The sequence below is a fragment of the Rosa chinensis genome, chromosome 5 (assembly GCF_002994745.2).
Source record: "Rosa chinensis cultivar Old Blush chromosome 5, RchiOBHm-V2, whole genome shotgun sequence".
Classification (NCBI taxonomy): domain Eukaryota; kingdom Viridiplantae; phylum Streptophyta; class Magnoliopsida; order Rosales; family Rosaceae; genus Rosa; species Rosa chinensis.
Window position 1 is genome coordinate 75,900,093 of NC_037092.1, and position 19,919 is coordinate 75,920,011.

At 34.7% G+C, this 19,919-nt stretch overlaps 1 protein-coding gene and 5 non-coding genes across 6 annotated transcripts; 5 read left to right on the top strand and 1 right to left on the bottom strand.

Annotated features, from left to right (window-relative positions):
* Positions 1–205: 205 nt before the first annotated feature.
* Positions 206–6,607, bottom strand: LOC112166016 (internal alternative NAD(P)H-ubiquinone oxidoreductase A1, mitochondrial). Its single transcript, XM_024302768.2, has 8 exons — positions 5,917–6,607; positions 5,052–5,265; positions 4,797–4,957; positions 1,951–2,016; positions 1,536–1,699; positions 1,253–1,367; positions 771–950; positions 206–677 (listed from the first exon to the last, which is right to left on the bottom strand). The coding sequence occupies exons 1-8, from the start codon at positions 6,352–6,354 to the stop codon at positions 525–527; spliced, it is 1,491 nt and encodes a 496-aa protein (XP_024158536.1). The 5' UTR covers positions 6,355–6,607; the 3' UTR covers positions 206–524.
* TRNAQ-UUG lies at positions 2,172–2,243 on the top strand. Its single transcript has one exon. It is a non-coding gene; the product is annotated as a tRNA-Gln (tRNA).
* Positions 2,913–2,984, top strand: TRNAQ-UUG. Its single transcript has one exon. It is a non-coding gene; the product is annotated as a tRNA-Gln (tRNA).
* On the top strand, positions 3,473–3,544 carry TRNAQ-UUG. Its single transcript has one exon. It is a non-coding gene; the product is annotated as a tRNA-Gln (tRNA).
* TRNAK-UUU lies at positions 4,024–4,095 on the top strand. Its single transcript has one exon. It is a non-coding gene; the product is annotated as a tRNA-Lys (tRNA).
* On the top strand, positions 4,611–4,682 carry TRNAQ-UUG. Its single transcript has one exon. It is a non-coding gene; the product is annotated as a tRNA-Gln (tRNA).
* Positions 6,608–19,919: the final 13,312 nt, after the last annotated feature.

Here is a 19,919-nt window from a genome sequence, read left to right on the forward strand (position 1 = left end):
AATAACATAACATAACATGCTCTTCTAGCCCATCAATTCCAAAAGTTGTGCTGAGCTCAAAACGAGTATGAACTCAAACTTCTATACTTCAGAACTATCAGCTCCATTAGCTACACTCTCGGAGGAAACATAACATTTCCGAAACAAATGAAATTTCTTGCACTTAAGGCCTAGTAAATTTCAGATCCAGATAATTTCCACCAAGAATAGGTAAATCTTATGATATATCAATACCAAATAACTTGTTTACTAACATAAATCAACTTCTAGATAAAAATCATATTCACTTGCAATGCATAAACTAGTTAATTCACATTTTTCATTACAAGGAAGAAAAAACTTTGCAGCATACTGGATCAGTATCGAAGAATTCATAAACATTTGACCCTATACATGAATGCAGGTTTAATTGCATTCTTAGGGCCAGCAATCAAGCACTTGATTCTTTTACCCAGACCAAAAAAGGGAAACATAAAAGTGTGTATATATAACTATAAGAATGTAGGTTTCTTTCTTTAGAAAATCTAAATTCTGCTTATATCACGTCCAAACACCAAAGTCGTAAGCCAGTTAATCGCCACATAAAATCTGTTCCTCCAGCTTATAACTCTTGTTAAATATGCTGAGCGCCAAATAAACCAACTAACAAACCCAGCCAAAGATAAACCTTTTGCTTCCTGCAAAGACATAGATATTTATGGTACACAGATCAGTCATTAAATTTTTACAGCTCAAGAGGGAAGAGTTGGAAGAAGTGACTAGCAATTGACCTTGCTTTGTCTCAGATCCACAAGAGCTTTGTATCTCCCAACAGTTGCCATGCTACCTAAATGCTTGTAAACAAAAGGTTCCTTGTATACATATTCCTTTGCACTGTTGGCATGCCCTCCACCAGCTTCACCAATTGTGTTCAGTAAATTTGCTAGATATTTTCCTTCTCTCTCTGCAACCTTCACATAGTTAAAATAGACATGCTTAAAGGTTCAGTAGCAAAACAGAAACACTAAACACACAAGCAATTAACTTCTCAAATCACCCCTTTAAGGGAAAGAAACCTGCTAAATTGGCTGCCAGTTTGGTTACTACCATAAATTATCTAGCAGTCAATATTATGGACCATGGATATCCAAATTATGGACTTTCACAATATTCATAAATCATGAATAGATGCAAGAATTCAGATATGCTCTTACAGACCAAAACAAATTAATATACTAGATTAGCACAATTTACTCCTGAACTCATTCCTAACCTGGGCCAAAGCCGGAAGGACTGGTTTTCCAGTACTTTCAAGAAAACCACTGCAATCACCAATTGAAAACACATCCTGCACGGACGGAACACGTAGCCACTCATCAACACCAATCCTGTAGTCAGAGAAAGTGCATTAAAATCACCTTAATATGGCATATGTATACCATATTTGAAGAAAACTTAACTATTTGGATAGTGAAAAAGGGAGCAAGTAAGGGAATCAAGAGCCGAAAGCCAAGAGAAAAACAACATTCACTTAACAGGAAATGAATGTAAATTACCTTCCACCAGGAGCTTTTGGAAGTTGCACAGAGTTTACAAAAGATGATGGACCAACACCAGTAGACCACACCAATAGCCCATAAGGGACCTCTGTGCCATCATTGAGAACTATCGTCTTATCTTTGACATCCTTCACAATTCCACGGACAAGACGAACTCCTGACTGAGAGAAAGTATTTAGTGAATAATTCCCATCTTCATTTAATGGGTTTATTAACCAACACTCATATCTATTATTAGCATTTATTGATCTCTCCTTTACTCAAGAAAAGGCGTTCTGAGGTATAAGTTTTCTTGTCTAAATGAATTGTCAAATCCATCTCTATAAATCTAAATGAGACCAGATTCCACAATTAGAGTAGGCACTGCTATCAAATTGATAATTGCAACAAGCTACCAGGATATATCTCTTACCTTTGTCAACTGTTTTGTAGCATAGCGCCGCAGGCGATCATCAAATGAAGACAATATCTCGCTAGCCTGTGAAGACGAGAAAAATAATTGATTATTTCCAACATTTTTGGCAAGACTGAAATGGTAACCTAACTTCCCACTAAACTAAACTATTAACAGTTATAACGTTTGCATCAACTCTATTTTGTATCCAATATTAATTTTACTCTAGATAAGAACATGGTTCTATGGTGTAGTGGTTAGCACTCTGGACTTTGAATCCAGCAACCTGGGTTCGACTCCCGGTAGGACCTCTCCTTCATATTTTTTTATTATAGGTTTTGTAAAAGGCTAGGACTTGTGCATATATTCAACATATCCAACACTTTAACAGTACCACATCATTTGCTACACAGATTTTGAATTCATAACAGTACTGAAGATCACAGAATTGGTTCACACGGGATAACCTGGTATGACCTTAATTCCTAAATCTTTTTTTTTTATTTTCCAAAAGTAGTGTAAAAGGCTAGTACTTTTCAAGAATACTAAACAAACTACTCAGACCACATCATTTGGTACACAAGTTTTGAATTCCTGACAGTACAGAAATAAAAAAGAAACACAATTGGTTTACCCAGGGTAACTCAGTGACAGTGTTCTCTGATTCATTAAAGTAACGATTGTCCTAATCTGCCATAGATAAACAACAACATTGGCACAAAGCAACACAAAGTCACAAACATAATAACAAGCTTCAATTTTTGTCATTTAACTTCTAAATGTTGGATTAGCATTCAAAACTAGAAAATATTAACAGCATTAACTACCTTTACATTTGCGGCATTCCAATGCGTATGTATATAAACTTCAAACAAATTTCAAAATCCTGGACTCATTTCCACTACAATGAACTACACAGCAGAACTTTTTGCAGGACTGCATTTATATCTAATGGTTTGAAAAAGGCTAGCTAACAACAAGGTTCTATGGTGTAGCGGTTAGCACTCTGGACTTTGAATCCAGTGACCTGGGTTCGACTCCCAGTAGGACCTCTCCTTCATTTTTTTATTTTTTTGTATGTTTTGTAAAAGGCTCAGACTTGCAAGAATATTCAACCCACATCATTTGCTACACAGATTTGGAATTCCTAACAGTGCTGAAGATCACAAAATTGGTTCACACAGGATTACTCGGTGACAACATCTACCAAAATTAAAGTATATCTCTGATTCATTCAAGTAATGATTGTCTGAAAATAAAATCAAATATAAAATAACAACATTGGTATAAAACAAAACAAACAAATAAGAAGGTTCAATTTTATCATTCAACTTCAAAACATGAAATTAGCTGTAAAAACTTCAACGTATTAACACAACTACTTGGCTTTGCTATCAAATCAGTCCAATGTATATATAACTTTCAAACAGGTAAGAAATCCTGGACTTAGTTCCACTATAATAAACTGGCACAGCAAATTAATTTACATGTGATTGAATTTATATCTAAAGACATTTTGAAAAAGGCTAGCTAACAACAAGGTTCTATGGTGTAGTGGTTAGCACTCTGGACTTTGAATCCAGTGACCTGGGTTCGACTCCCGGTAGGACCTCTCCTTCATTTTTTTATTTTTTTGTATGTTTTGTAAAAGGCTCAGACTTTCAAGAATATTCAACCCACATCATTTGCTACACAGATTTGGAATTCCTAACAGTGCTGAAGATCACAAAATTGGTTCACACAGGATTACTCGCTGACATCATCTACCAAAATTAAAGTATATCTCTGATTCATTCAAGTAATGATGTCTGAAAATAAAATCAAATATTAAATAACAACATTGGTATAAAACAAAACAAACTAATAAGAAGGTTCAATTTCATCATTCAACTTCAAAACATGGAATTAGCTTTAAAAACTTCAAAGTATTAACACAACTACTTGGCTTTGCGATCAAATCAGTCCAATGCATATATAACTTTCAAACAAGTTAGAACTCCTGGACTTAGTTCCTCTATAATAGAGCAAATTAATTTGCATGTGACTGCATTTATATCTAATGACATTTTGAAGAAGTCTAGCTAACAACAAGGTTCTATGGTGTAATAGTTAGCACTCTGGACTTTTAATCCAGTGACCTGGGTTCGACTCCCGGTAGGACTTGTCTTCTTTTTTCTTTTCTTTTTTCATATTTTTGTAAAAGGCTAGGACTTGCAAGAATATTCAACATATCCAACAACACTTTAACAGAGCCACATCATTTGTTACACAGATTTTGAATTCCTAACAGTACTGAAGATCACAAAATTGGTTCACACAGGATAACCCAGTCACAGCATCTACCAAAATCAAAGCATTTCTCTCATTCATTCAAGCAATGATTGTCCCAAAACAAAATGAAATAGAAAATAACAATATTGGTATAAAACAACACAAACAAATAAGAAGGTTCAATTTCCTCATTCAACTCCAAAATGTGGAAAATTAGCATTAAAAACTTAAAAGTATTAACAAAACTACTTGGTTTTGCTATCAAATCATTCCCATGCATACTTAACTTTCAAACAAGTTAGAACTCCTGGACTTGGTTCCTCTACAATAAATTGTGCACAGCAAATTATTTTGCATGGACTGCATTTATATCTAATGACTTTTTGAAAAGGGCTAGCTAACAACAAGGTTCTATGGTGTAGTGGTTAGCACTCTGGACTTTGAATCCAGTGACCTGGGTTCGACTCCCGGTAGGACCTCTCCATTTTTATTTATTTTTATTTTTTTGCATATGTTTTGTAAAAGGCTAGGAATTGCAATCATATTCAACATGGTTGTATGATATCTCATAGGATAAGTGATGATGGACAAACCTCAATCAAGGTAACATGAATGTAATCTTTCACATGGGCATATCTCTGATGAACATCTTTCTGAATAAAGTCACTTAGTTCACCACTGAACTCGACTCCAGTGGGGCCACCCCCTACAACAACACAATGTAGGAGTCTGCTTTTCTCTTCCTGTGAAACACCTGCCTCCAAAACACAAAACCAAGATGAAATACAGAATGACTGCAAATATCAATGTAGTCATGCAGTAATGTGAATGTACTTGCATTAACATACCGGGAACATCCGACAGCATCAAGTTTAGGAGCAGCTTCCTACGGATTTCCTGGGCATGGTAGACTTCACGAAGAAAAATGGCATGCTCTTCTACACCACGTATTCCGAAAGTTGTGGGCTGTGCACCCAATGCAATTACCAGCTTGTCGTAGGCAATTTCAAATTTCCATGGCTCCAAGTTATCAGCTCCATCAGTTACAGTCTCACATTGCACCTTCAATTCCCAAAAGACCAAAGTTTCTCGCAATTAAGATATTGTGCTCGCAAATCTCAAACATTTACATCCACCACAACAACGCTAGCACTTGTCCACACACACAATGTTACTCTTAGATAAAGAATCACACTTTCAATTTCGAGCAGTTGCAATTCAATGATGCATAAGACTAACTAGCTCGCATTTTTCTATCAAGAAAATGACAAACTTCAATGCAATAACAATGACACACGTCATTCTTCTTCCAAAACTTTCAACCTTTACCAACCATAAATTGGCTAAGTCTGTAACTGAACAATACGTTACTTCATCCAACAGTTTCGAACTTCACCAACCATAAAAAGGATAATTCTGTAACTGAACTATGCATCACTGGCGTAGCATTTGTTTACTAACAATAACTTATTTTCAGTTCAAGAATCACGTTTCCAATTCCAACACACATAGAATGCCTAGACTTGTCTAATCCCACATTTTCCATATGAAAAAGGACAAACTTCAATTCAATAGCAATATCCAAAAAGCTTCAAACTTTCGCCGCAAAGTAATTAATCCCAAACATCCAATTCATATTCACAATCACAAGCACATTTTTCTGGATTAAAATAAAAAAGAAAAAGAAAAATCCAGAAACGAACAAAAACGTACCAAATGCTTATCCGTATCAAGCCCAATACAATTGGAGAGAAAGAAATACGAGCCTGGCTCCCTCGAAATGGCGGGTTGGATCCTCCCGATTGGCTCCGCCACCGACCTAAACTCCAGAGTGCCCACACACGTGGACGCCAGCAGCGGCGTGAAAACCATGTGATTCCTCGGCGAGACGCAAACGACGTCGTAGAGCTTCGTGTCCAACCCCTTCATGAGCCGACACCCGGCCCACCCCGTCCCCAGCACCACCACCCTCGGCTTCTCGCCGGGCTTCGTCGCCCCCAAGCCGGAGTACAACGCCGGCGGTCGGGCCTCGGTGGTGAAGCATGAGAGGAGAGAGTATGAGAAAGGGTCAGTGATTCTGGATTTGGCTGAAGACGACGAGGATGAGGCTCTGGCCGCCGAGACGTGGATGAGGCTTCTGAACCAAGACATCGGAATCTGAAACGGCGTCGTTTCGGGGAAGATGGGGTAAGTAGCAGAGAGTGAGGAGCAGAGAGCATTTTATAATTGGAATTCCCACCAAAGAAGGAGAGTAGTGATGGGGGGTTCCAACAATTTGGGCTGTCGTTTTCCTCTCTGGGTTTCGCTGAATTTGAGGGACAAAGTCAACACCGTCAGTGACCACGTGGCGGGTCCGAGGGTGGCACGAGTGGAGCTTTCAGGCGGTCAAAACGTTTCGGATGGGGTTTTGGATCGGAATTGGATTGGATTGGCGTTTCTTGCGGTGTGGGTTTGTTGACTATGGACTTTGGAGAAACCAGCAACGGTAACAAACTTTTACGGTACTCATTTGAAGGATCGGTGAAGTACAACCAAAAGACATTACGTCATCTCCAATCGTAAAGGTCTAAAATATATCATGGTTTAAAGTTTTAGACCTTTGAAAGGTGTTATTCATCTAAATGGCATGGTAAGGTCTATAATTTTTCCAACTTCAATCGTTCGATGACTAAATTATAGACTTTAATATATTTTATTATTTTTAATTTGTATACTTCAAAATTATAAGTGTTTTAAGTTATATTACTAATTCAAGTATACTTAGAATTGTTTTTTTTGTTTTTTTTAATTATTGTAATGAATAAAAGTAGTAAAGTAATATTGTAACGGCTCATTTTGTATTATACTTCATAAATTTCTCCCTCATACTTCATAATTATATTTAGTTGATATATCATACCACTAATAAATAATAATTATTATAATAAATTATGTCAAATTTATTTCATAAAATTAAAGATTACATGGCCACTGAAGCTTTCATAAAATTAAAGATTTCATAATGTCAAATTTATTCAAAAAAAAAAAATGAACTGTTGGCGGGTTGGAAAAACTCAAATTGGTTTTTGGATCAATTATGCAATCATGCAACTTAAATCTTGAAGTGGGCCAGCTTTGGTGGTCTATATTTAGACCAAGAAATAGACTTTAGATCTCCATAGAGCATTTTTGTAATAGACCCAATCCATGATTGGAGATCGGTTTTGCTCAACCATGGTCTAAAACATGGACTTTGAACCTTCTATTAGAGATAGCCTTAGGGTTCGCAAGTACCCTTGGTGCATATCTCAAATCTAAGAAACTTTAGGCTTTCATTCTCTTTAGGGAGAGGACTGGAGTTGGTAATTATCTTGAGTTGAACTGGAGAAAGCGGCTTATGGATAAGGATTTGAGTCCTATTTGTCTGCTGGGAAGTAGCTTTCCTTTCGTACCATAATTGCGTGTCTGGCTGATGGAGGGCTAGAAGATGATTTTTTCCTCAGAAAACATAGAGTTGTTCTTTGTTTATGAGTTCGCTTTACAAAGCGGGCTCAAATTGACTTGTAATGAGTTTACATTGCTTAGATAGGAATTTTTCTATCTTTAAGTGTATGCTAGACTCTAGTTTTTTGGTTAGTCGTCTAATGTAATGAACCTTTATTTCAAAAAAAATAAATTACGGTTAATAGTCATTTCATTTCAAACAAATGACAAACTTATCATGTAGGAGAGGGGTCTTCTTCTTCTTTTTTTTTTAGCGAAAATGTCAATCTGTATTAAAATTCGAGCAAGCAGTACAAAATCGACACATCCCTAAGGGTCGTTAGAAAGAGCCGATTTTTAAAGTACAACTAAAAAACCTATTCTAGAATAAATTAAGTACAAAGGATACCCTAGTACACTTCCCTTTTATGAAAGTCCACACATCTTCATTCGAACAAAAAGACATACTCTGTAGCAGACTAAATGGTTCAACAGAGATACTAGTCATTTTGTGACCTTACGATTTTTGAATAATAGATGGAGTAGAGGATGATAGCTCACCCTCCACATCTTCTTCCGGAGTACTCACCTCCTCCATATTGGTTGCAATTGCAGCTCCTCTAAATCATTGGGCTCATCTTCAACTTCAGTTGGTTCCTCTACATCCACAATTGGCTCCCCAACAGCGTTAGGACACTCTTCCATATCTTAGCTCGCTTAACCTTCATATCTTTCTCGAGCTCACGAGCCACTTTGGTCTTGTTTTTGCTTCTTTTCAGACTCCTAGGATTCTCCTTCTGTGGAAAGATAAGGAGTTATTGATGTGCCCATATTATCCTATATTTCTTTGTCTCTTAATCTTGCTTTTTATGTTTAGTTCTCCTTATTTATGATTCATTTACATGTTTTAGTCTTGTTGTAGGTTTGTTTCGTAGAAAGAAGAAAAGAAGCTAGAATGAACTAAGTAGGATTGAAAGGCGATTGCAATACCACATTCTAGAATCAGCCTGTGCAAAACTTCTAACTTCCCTGAATTATTGGGAGTCATCCAGTTGAATCAGATAATGTGCCTTATATGCATGGAAAGCTACGGATGTCTACTTTCTGTAGAATTTTACGGATCTCTATTTCAATACTTCTGGAGCAAGTTATGATTGTTTGATTGAAGATACGTCAGAACTGGAAACCTGCTCAGGAATTTACAAACATTCATGGAGAACTCAAGTTCCGTGAAACAAGATCGTCAATCCTAATATTTCAAGGAAGTTAATTCAGATGAAGATTCAATGATGAACTTATTCCCACTTTTACAAGAGATATTTCAAGGTTTTCCCATTCCAAATCAAGAAATGAATCTATTCTCAAGTCTTACAAGGAAATTTGAAGCCAAAGATGAGCATAAATCTTCCCTATATAAGGGAGCACGAATTTTACATGAGGAGGAGTCTCGGGAGCACAGTGTAGACACCTAAGGAGCAGAGACGACTCATCCATCTTTCCCTTCTTTTCCCCTTCCATTCTTTTTATGTTTTTCCCTTGTTTTATTTAGTTATCTTTTGCTAAACCTTTTTATAGGGTTAGGATGATGCCCTAGCATGATTGTTTATATACTTTGATGATTTATTGATGGATTTATAGTTTCTTTATGATGAATTCTTAGTCACTATTTGAATTGATGCTTTATGTTTAAGTTATTTGATTGATCACCTTAGGGCTTTGCATCTAGTAATTAGAAGATGAATCTGAGGTGTACCTGCAATATAATTCAAATTAGCTTCTTGTGATTAAGAGTTGTGAATTACATTATTGTCGTACCTGAAGTAATGGTTTGCATGATTCTCTTGTTTTCTAAAATGTAATGAGTCCTATGTGTTAAATTTATGCCGTACCTAGATAAACCGCATGTTAGGATATACAACCTCTGCCGTACCTGGAGAGAATCATACACTTAAGGAAAACTATGATCTAAGTGTCATACCTGGACTTAGATACGGGAATTGTCATCAAAAGAAACAAAAGAATCTGTTAATTGCATCGAAACATAAATAGGATTGTTAGTGGTTGATTCCGAAATCCTAGGTTTTATCATCTTTGCTTTTCAACTTATAAACTTTATTTTGTTTGTTTGTTTGTTTCACATTATTTCTTTATTCAAAAAATCTAAAAACAATACTTTCTTTATCTTAATTGTTCATTGTGTTTTTGTGATTTTGTGTTTGGATTAATTGAGTTAGGGTTTAAATTAATTATCAATCCTCAGTTGGAACGACCTCGTACTTGCACACTATACGAACGACGATTCGTGCGCTTGCGAGTTTTAATTAAAATTTCACAACAGTTATCCATTTCAAAGCTAGAGTCGATTCCTCCTATACCTGCAATGCAAGTGCTGGTAAAGTGAGATAGCGCTTACCAGACCTATAGATATCCTCCTCAGCATGACGTTTTGTGCCAGCCAACCTGGGCATGACCACCGATGAATCCTACACCAACTCAACCACTTTTTCTCCCACAGTTGGAGGTGTAACAATAGCGCTAGCCAAAGGGCCTCCAACACCATCATGAAGTTTGAAAGGATCGAAATCCCAAAATGCTGCCTCAAACCAGCAGCCCTAAGCTACAACATGATCCGATAAAATTAGAATTCCAAGCTTCTTGGAGGCAACCAACGCATGGGCTGAGTGTCGTCGGCTCAGCGGATCTTCTTGTTGCTGGCTCACTAAGGCATCATGTTTGAATAACCCACAATCCCGGCAAAGCCCCTTGATCTTTGCAAACTTAAACCTGAATTCTAGCTTCACCGTTGGTAAGAATGCAATCATCTTCCAAACTCTAATCCGTCTTCAAGTATTAATTTTTAGACGGATTCGTTGTTCCTCTTCCTTCCTACATAGAGCAGTGCGAACAAACTGAATCACTCAACCCATGGATGACCCAACAAAAGAGAGGGCTACTGGGTTTCAAAGTGCCGGCAGTAATCTCTGAACAGAAACCCATGTCCCCAATGATCTCAAAGGGATCACCTCCACCGCTCCAACACCATCATATTCACCGAACACTACCATTGTGTTCTTGTAAAACCATGAACCACCATGAAGAATTTGGTTCCTCTCCGACTCACGATCGAATTGAAAAACAAATCGATCCCCCATGTCACTAATATAGAGAGAGGCAAATTGTACCCTCCAAACTGTCGGAATGGTACCCTTGAAGCCAGGGAATTTGGATTTCAAAGTTAACAGATGACCCACCAGGTATGAATGATTGTCTTGGAACGCCGCCTCCCCGGCAGCTCTAAGATCCACTCGCGCGGAATATGAGAATTGAAAGGCACCAATCAGACTTGCCATAGCGTCAACCATGGTAGGTTTGGTAGATTTTGTCGAAAAAAGTTTTCAACGAGAAACCTTGTTAGAGAGCGACTAGATCAAAAAGAGACGAATTTGTATATATGGGAAATGGAGAGGGATCTTAAGTGAAGTCATCCTATTGACAAGATTAGTCGACTATTGAATTATGCAATGCCACCCTTTTTTTTGGAACCTTAAAGGTATTTTCAATATTTTGAATACCAAACAAGAGATGTAAGGTTTTGATTATACTAATGTAACTGTGATGTTAGACGATATTTTACCGAATATTCATTTTGTACTAAGAAAACAATATATCCATGAAAAATAGACAATGTAACTTCAAAGAATATTGTCTTTATATCAAGACCAATGAATGAATTATCAAAATAGTGATATTTAAGGCGATAATTATTTCCATCCTTCAACACTATACAGTTTTAAATAGAAATTGATCCCCATTTTAGAAAAGAAATTGGCATCATTAGAGCATCTTTAGCAGACTCTCTATTTTGGCTCCTAAGCTATTTTGGAGAGCATGTTTAGCTTTTTATCTATTTTAGCAACTGCACCAGACTCTTAAGTGGCTCTCCATTATAACTTTTAGCTATCTCGCTCCTAAATATAGAGAGCGAGATGAGGCTCTTATTTTATGTAATTTATAAATACATTTAAACTATTTAATATTTATTTAAAAAATAATATAAATTCAAAATTAGCTCAAATAGATAGCATTGTTGCAGACGTAATTCTAAAGTGACTAGCTAAAATAACTTTTTAGCTACTTTAGCTAAAATAACTTTAAATTTGACTCAAAAATGTCTAGCATTGCTAAAGATGCTCTTAGCTATTTTGGAGAGCATGTTTAGCTTTTAATTTATTTTAGGAGTTGCACCAGACTCATAAGTGACTCTATATATTATAACTTTTAGCTATCTCGCTCCTAAATATAGAAAGCGAGATGAGGCTCTCCATAATTTAAAACATTCATTTTAAGATATTTTATGTAATTTATAAATATATTTAAACTATTTAGTCTTCATTTAAAAAATAATATAAATTCAAAACTAGTTAAAATAGAGAGAGCACTGGTGCAGACACATTTTTAAAATGGCTAGCTAAAATGACCTTTTAGCTACTTTGGATAAAATTTGACTCAAAAATGGCTAGCATTGCTAAAGATGCTCTGCAGACTCTCTGTTTTGGCTCCTTAGCTATTTTAGAGAACATGTTAGTTTTTTTATCTAATTTAGCTACTACACCAAATTCCTAAAGTGGCTCTCCATTATAACTTTTAGCTATCTCGCTCCTAAATATAGAGAGCGAGATGAGACTCTCTATAATTTAAAACATTCAATTTGAGTTATTTTATGTAATCTATAAATACATTTAAACTATTTAATCTTCATTTAAAAACTAATATATATATATATATATATTCAAAATTAGCTAAAATAGAGCATTGATACAGACATATTTCTAAAGTGGCTAGCCAAAATGACTTTTTAGCTATTTTGGCTAAAATTTGACTCAAAAATGGCTAGCATTGCTAAAGACACTTTTAGCAATCAATAGCCAAAAACTAGATTTTATATGCACTTAAACAAGAAATTTTGCAGACCCTACATAAGCAAATGCTACTCATTTGAGTCTAAGGGGTGCTCACTTTAAAATTAAGCCTAGTCAAACAAGAATAACCTCGCCTCCTAAGAACAAATCAACAACTAATCTTACCTACCAACACGCAATTGTGGTACAGATAAAAACCATAAACATCTTAGAAAGCTCATAGAAGCCTTTCCGTACTAAAAATGTCTTGTATCTAAAATAAAAAACAATTAAAAGAGAGCATGTTTTTTCACTATAGGTCAGAACCTATACATTCCTCACCATCTAATAGTTTATGCAGCAGGTTACTCTTCTTACTCTTATTTTTCTATTGACTTCAACACTATCCCTTTGATATCACTTAAAGAAATTAAAATTAATTCACTCCGCTATCTTGTCTACAGAAAAGTAAATTAGTTAAGAGTTTTTCTATTGGAACCTCCAAATTTACTCACTTGACCTCCATGCTTTTTACACCTCCTATTAAATTTTCTAATACTAAATTTACTCACTAAACCTCATTGAATTTCCTCAAATAACCTCACTCATATAATTTGCAAACAAACTATTATCTTTAAAATAAAAACTTAGTTAATTCAATGAATTAATTACTCTATAAATCTTAATTACATATGCATTCCTTAATCAGTCAGCATAAAAAAAAATTTCAATAAAAAAAATTAAACACAAGGTATTGAGATTTAAAAATTAATTTCCAATCAACAAGAAAATAACATGAACTGTTTTGTGGTTTTTTACTTAACTTTTTTTTTTTTTTTTTCTGTTTTAGCTCTGCAAAAAAATATGAAGATTAATCATTTTTCTTAATGCTTATTTTATGTACCTCATGATTAATTATTTAAATATTTGTTTTAAAAAATTGCTCGCTCATTTTTTGTTTTTTTGTAAATATAATTGATAGACTTAGATTTTGGTCATAATATGATTTGTTTTGTTTTCCCTCACCAATACGCATTCAACATGTATATCATATATTTTTATGTCACACAATCATAGTTTTAACTCTTATTAATTATATATGAATGCTTTAATGAGTATGTAGTGAAATTGGAAAATTAAAATAGATAAGGAAAATAATAAAGAATGCAATCTAATATTATTGAATTGGAAAGTCTATAGAAAATCAATGTAATATTTTTTTGATATAATTATTGTCCTTAAGAGTCATTTTATAGTAGGTTATATATGTCATTTAATAATTCATAATAGAGTGAGGTCAAGTGAGCAGATTTGGAGGTCCCAATAGCAACACTCATTAGTTAAAGGATTAATTTCAGTTTACCCCCCTGAGGTTTGGGGGTGTCATCATTTCACCCCCTCTACTTTCAATTTTGAATTTTTACCCCCCCCCTAAACTTTCCAATTTCAATCAGCCGTGTCCAATTTCTACTATTCCGTCCAAATTGGATGTTAAGTTTGACCCTTGAGGGCTAAAATGGTCATTTCAACATAAAAAAAAATAATTTTTTTTTCTGTTTCTTCGGTTTTTTTTATTATATATTTTTTTTCATTTTGTCTTCAACCTATACACTACTAGTTATAATAGGTTTATAAAAACAAAAAAAAAATACTCTAGGTGGTTGAAAGCCGCTCGCTGGTCTACGATATTTGTGATATATCTCCGATAAAGTGAAGAATTTTAGGATATATCCCTAATAAAGTGAAGAAATATCTGTGTAAAATCATTTTTGGTCTACGATATTTGTGATATATCTCCAATAAATTGAAGAATTTTAGGATATATCCCCAATAAAGTGAAGAAATATATGTAAAAAATGATTTTATACTTTATCTGTAAATATCTGTATATCCCCAATAAAGTGAAGAAATATCTGTGTAAAATCATTTTTTACAGATATTTATTTACAGATAAAGTGTAAAATTATTTTTACAGATATTTATTTACAGATAAAGTGTAAAATTATTTTTTACAGATATTTCTTCACTTTATTGGGGATATATCCTAAATTCTTCACTTTATCGGAGATATGTCACAAATATCGTAGACCAGTGAGCAGCTTTCAACCACCTAGAGTATTTTTTTTGTTTTTATAAACCTATTATAACTTGTGGTGTATAGGTTGAAGACAAAATAAAAAAATAAAAAAACAAACAAAGAAATAGAAGAAAAAAAAATAAAAAATAAAAAAAGAAAAAAAAATTTATTATTATTTTTTTTATGTTGAAATGACCATTTTAGCCCCCAAGGGTCAAACTTAATGTCCAATTTGGACGGAATAGTACAAATTGGACATGGCTGATTGAAATTGGAAAGTTTAGGGGGTAAAAATTCAAAATTGAAAGTAAAAGGGGTGAAATGATGACAACCTCAAACCTCAGGGGGGTAAACTGAAATTAATCCTTAGTTAAATAATCTTTGAAGCATAATACAAAATGCTAACAAATTTTGCTCTAGAATAACAACCATTTTGATAAACATACACTACACCACAAAATTAATCAGACGGACAGCTCCTGAACTGTCCTCTGAGTGAAAAAGCTGTTGTTGTCTAGTAGCCTGTGGTCTGATTGACTTCGCTCAGACGACAGTTCAAAACTATTTTCTGTGTTACACTCAGACGACATATATAAGCTCATAACTGTCATCTGAGAATTATCAAACTATTTTAATTTGGAAAAACTATTATCTGTTAGATATTCAGACAACAGTCATTTAATGATTGTGGCTACGTGATGTGTTGAGAAACCTCTGTTGTCTGAAATGAATCTCCAACAACATTGAGTCATTTTTCTCAGTTGTGTGAGATGCATTAACAATAACTGCTCCAAAATGGAATATGTCATCTCACTGAACACTCAGACGACACATTTTATTATTTTTAGTTATATCTTATATATGAACCTCATTCAACAGTTTATTGTTATATATGATGAGTGAAATGAATCTCAGACAACATTGATTTTGTTATATATGTTGGCTGAGATGAGGGTAGACAACATGAGTTTTGTTACATATGTTGTGTGAATAGAAGCTCAGACAACATGAGTTTTGTTATATCTGTTGTGTGAATGGCGTGTTCAGACAACATGAATTATTTGCTGCTTTAAGTATGTGTTGTCTGAGTGAATCTCAGACAATAGACAGTTGACCTATATATATTTGTTGTCTGAATTGACTCTGCATAATTGGTTGCAGATATGAAATTTCAAGTCAAAAACATATCCAAAATACCACATTGTCATAGATTACTGCCATCTGTTTCATATATTGCCATATCCAACACATTTACAAAAGTACAAATTCATGTTCAGATCAATTCAACAATCCCAAGTTACCAAAATAAGTCCCTAAACTCAAATACTAACCATCTAGATGTGATACTACTTACATATATGTTTTAACAACAAATTTTACGCACTCTGTTCTGACTGCGTCAATATTATGCTGCGTATATGTTGTCTTCCCTCTTTTTTCACACTGAAACAAATTGTGTTGCGTATATGCTGTCTTCCCTCTTTTTTCACACTGAAACAAATTGGTTTGCACTTAGTATTCAGAAAACTATCCAATAATCCATGGCTATATATAAATTGATCGATTACATGCAAAGTAGTCTAGAACAATGCAATCAAGCAACCACAATTTCAATAAGCATATGTTCAGAGAGCAATATCATATGACAATATTCCAACAAACTAGTTTAAGTTGGTAAAGCAGAAAACAACAACATTCACATTCAATATCAGATGACAACTAGTTGCAGCAAATCAATGTCAAAATCCATATTGTATCAAAGGTAAGTAAGTATGATGGTCCTCAGTGTCATAGCTAGCATTTGAGTAAAGAAACTTAGTCATGGAAAAAGATCATACATAAGGCCATGGAGCATATGTGTGTGCACATATAGATGAATAATACATACATGCAGTCAAACTAGAAAGTAAACAAATGCAATGCAACTACGTAGTTTAAGATTGACAAACTACTTGCATAGGCAAAGGAAGAGATCGGCAAACTAGAGTGCAAAATGAAATTTATAAAATCGACAAAGAGTTAAGAGGAAAGAAACAGATCAACAAATATCTTACTGAGGACTATTAGTCATCCTCCATAGGCACCTCTGGAATATCAAACATATCTTCTTCAACATGCTTAATCATCACAGAATCTGGAGAAGGTTTGTGAAGTCAATGAGAACAAAGTGCCTTTGTTTTATTTTTTTCCACTACTTGAAATTTGATTTAAAACTCTATAGTGACATTTTCAAAAACTAAAAGAACAAATTTAAGTGAAACAAGTTGAAATACGAAGCAAACAAAAAAGAAAATAAAAGGATATCAATTGACATAAGGTCATCCTCCTTCTCACCATGACTGCGGCTATTATCTAGCTCTTTTCTTATTTCATGAGTTACCTACAATTGAATTTTTGGATGAAGACTACAAAGTTCCACAAAGTTATGGAATTCAAATATCGAGGCTCCTATAGAGAAAATGCTCTTACCAGATCGTGCTTTTGAGTTTGAAGAAGAACTCTAAGATTATCTTTATCCTCGTTCAGTATATCATTTTTGTACCTACCAGAATTATGCACACAGCTGTATATGACGGACAACCACAAATCAATAAAACCACTGAACATCCCTTACATAAGCAAGGAAATCTTAAAACTATGCCCACCTTTCCACATATGCAAGAAGTGATTGCTGCCATATCACTGGCATTACCCTTGTTTCATTCATAAATCTCATAAAATGTCCAACAAGAGCATCAATTACACAATATGGCAAGGCATACTTTTTCTCCAAAAGAAGCTTTATAAAGTAACTGCAACAATTTAAAAACCAAAAGTCAGTAACTCCAAATGCCAAGGAATCTTCCATCTTTCCCTAATTAAGAGTTTTTCTAAACTGGTGGATCCTCAAATACAATAATGAATATTCATAAAATTAATTACATTGGACAAAACAGATAAGAACATTGGTCACCATTATGCAATATACAAGGGAAGTTGATTGAATGAGATCTTCAACATCTTTGCAGTGCATCAGGGACAGAGGCATCCATTGCAATAATTGTGTGTGTGTGGGGGGGGGAGAGAAATTTTCTTAAAAACCAAATTTTTCAACATCTTCCTTTCAAAATTTTATGGGCAGCAAAATGTTAGGTCCATAATTACCTAGTAATTATTCCCCTAATCTTGCACTTTTGCTTAACCTTTGTGTTTATTTATATATATTTATTATGTTTTCCTTATCATGCTAGGAAATGATGGAGAAACTTGGAAATGACCTAAAAACTCAACTTTAGCACATTTTCCTACTCCGGCTAGGAGAAATCGAGCTAGGCAAGGAAGAAGGAGAGAAAGACTAACCAAATGAACTCTAAATGAATTGAAAATTTCCAGATTCATTCTAGACATCCTAAGAATCATTTTTTATGAAGAGTGTAAGAGCTATTTCGGAGTGAAAGGCCTTCTAAAGATCGTCCCAAATATCAGACTAAAAGACGAAAACTGTAAAACCTGACCTGTACAGATTCCGGCAGCAGTTCCCGCCAAACCACGGTGAACTAAGTTCTAAAATTTTACCAGGATGATCTACACTCATGGAGGAACATTTAGTATGAAGAACTCAAAGGCCAATTTCGAACTTTCTGAGGATATTCAATTGAAGGAAGAAAGTGCGCAACGGAACAAAAATGGGTCAACAACGGATTCTGGATATTTCCGGCCAAGTTGGCCGACGAAGACATGTGTGGAGGACAAGGAAGAGCTGATTAGGGTTAGATACTTTGGGTGGGAAGACTTTAGGGCTAGGTCATTTTGAAATTCAAAATTTTGAAAGATGACAAGTGGTCCCATTCGTACACCTTACACCTTTGTTTCTCATTTATTACCTTGTTCCCCTATACAATGACCCTTCTACCCTTACTTTTTCTCCTTCACCAAAATATCTATGGGCTTTCTAGGTTATTTCTATGTGGAGTTAAAGATTAGATCCACATTTTGTGCTTACACATTTGTCATTCACATCTAGCCCTTCATTTCTTTTGATCTCCACCCTCCATTCATCACTTTTGGCCTATAAAAACACCCTCCCCTCACTTTGGACGTTTTTCATGTATTCCTTCATCTATTTCATCTCCTGTCTCTCTCCATTTCATCTCTATTTTCCATAGTTCTTCATCATGTAGTTCACAGTTCTTAGATTTTGTGTAGAGAAAAGTGTAAAGTGTCTTGGGTTATTACCAAAAACCGAAGATCCTTTACATCTTTGATCAATCACACCTTAGTTTCATCATTTTGAGCCTTTGTTCTTCAAGTTTATAAAAGTTTTGTGGATTTGTATGGCAATTGGGTTTGAGAGAATTGAAATTTTCATACTTTGAAACATTTCTCACTAGTTTTGCATCAAGGGGAGCTAGTTTGGTAACCAACCACTTTCTCCACTCTTCCTCTCTTTTGCTTGATGTTATTATGTTTATGGGTTTGATGTATGTAATTATGGGTTGTGAGTAGAATATATTTGGAGCTAGGCCTTAGCCCTAGCCAAACTCATGTATAAAATAGTGTGATGCCATGTTTTTTATGAATGCATGTTTTGAATCCTTTAGCTACTTTACTTTAATGCTTTCTTACATATGTTTTTGGATTTGTCACCTAGAAGCACGTTGTAGGAATTAATGAAATCAAAAACTTAAGCTTGACAGTCTTTTGTAACTGCGAAGCATGTGTAGCTAATAGGGTAGTGGTCTAGCTTATTCTTACAGGAAGAACTAGATTGCTTGGGTTTCTACCTAGAAATTAAAGCATGATGTTATGGGTTTAGGTTCCTGAAGAATTTAGGCTCACGGTACCATAGGCCATTTAAGATTCGGAAGATTTGAATGGTATAAAGGTTGTGTAATTTAGCTTTTCTTCTGAAGAAATTGTTAAATTGCATGACTAGTTGGTTTCTTGATAGCTTCATCAAAGCACTAAGGGAAAATTTATCAAAGCATGTTGTCATTTGAAAATGGGTTACATTATATGCATGAGGGAGGCTAAGTGCAAACCTATACTTCTATTTATCTCATTGATCAAGGTCTCTATTTTATTTGCTTAGTTTATTTTTTGTACAACTTATTTTACTTTATAGAAATTAAAATCAACAAAGCCGATTCACCACTTTACCATTGTAAATATCATTATTGATAGTTTTGGTTCCAAAGGGCCGAGACTATTAATTTGTAAAAAGATAGACTCGCATGTGTTTTCTAGGTTTTATTTTCGCTGTGATCTAGCTAATGTAGAGTTACTCAATCTCTTGGGTA

Excerpts from the sequence above, each read along its gene's own strand:
- LOC112166016 (XM_024302768.2), bottom strand. The coding sequence starts at position 6,354 with ATGTCTTGGTTCAGAAGCCTCATCCACGTCTCGGCGGCCAGAGCCTCA. Across the intron at positions 2,017-4,796 it reads TTCATGTTACCTTGATTGAG|GCTAGCGAGATATTGTCTTC; the intron begins GTTTGTCCATCA and ends TCGTCTTCACAG. Across the intron at positions 678-770 it reads TGGATCTGAGACAAAGCAAG|GAAGCAAAAGGTTTATCTTT; the intron begins GTCAATTGCTAG and ends ATGTCTTTGCAG.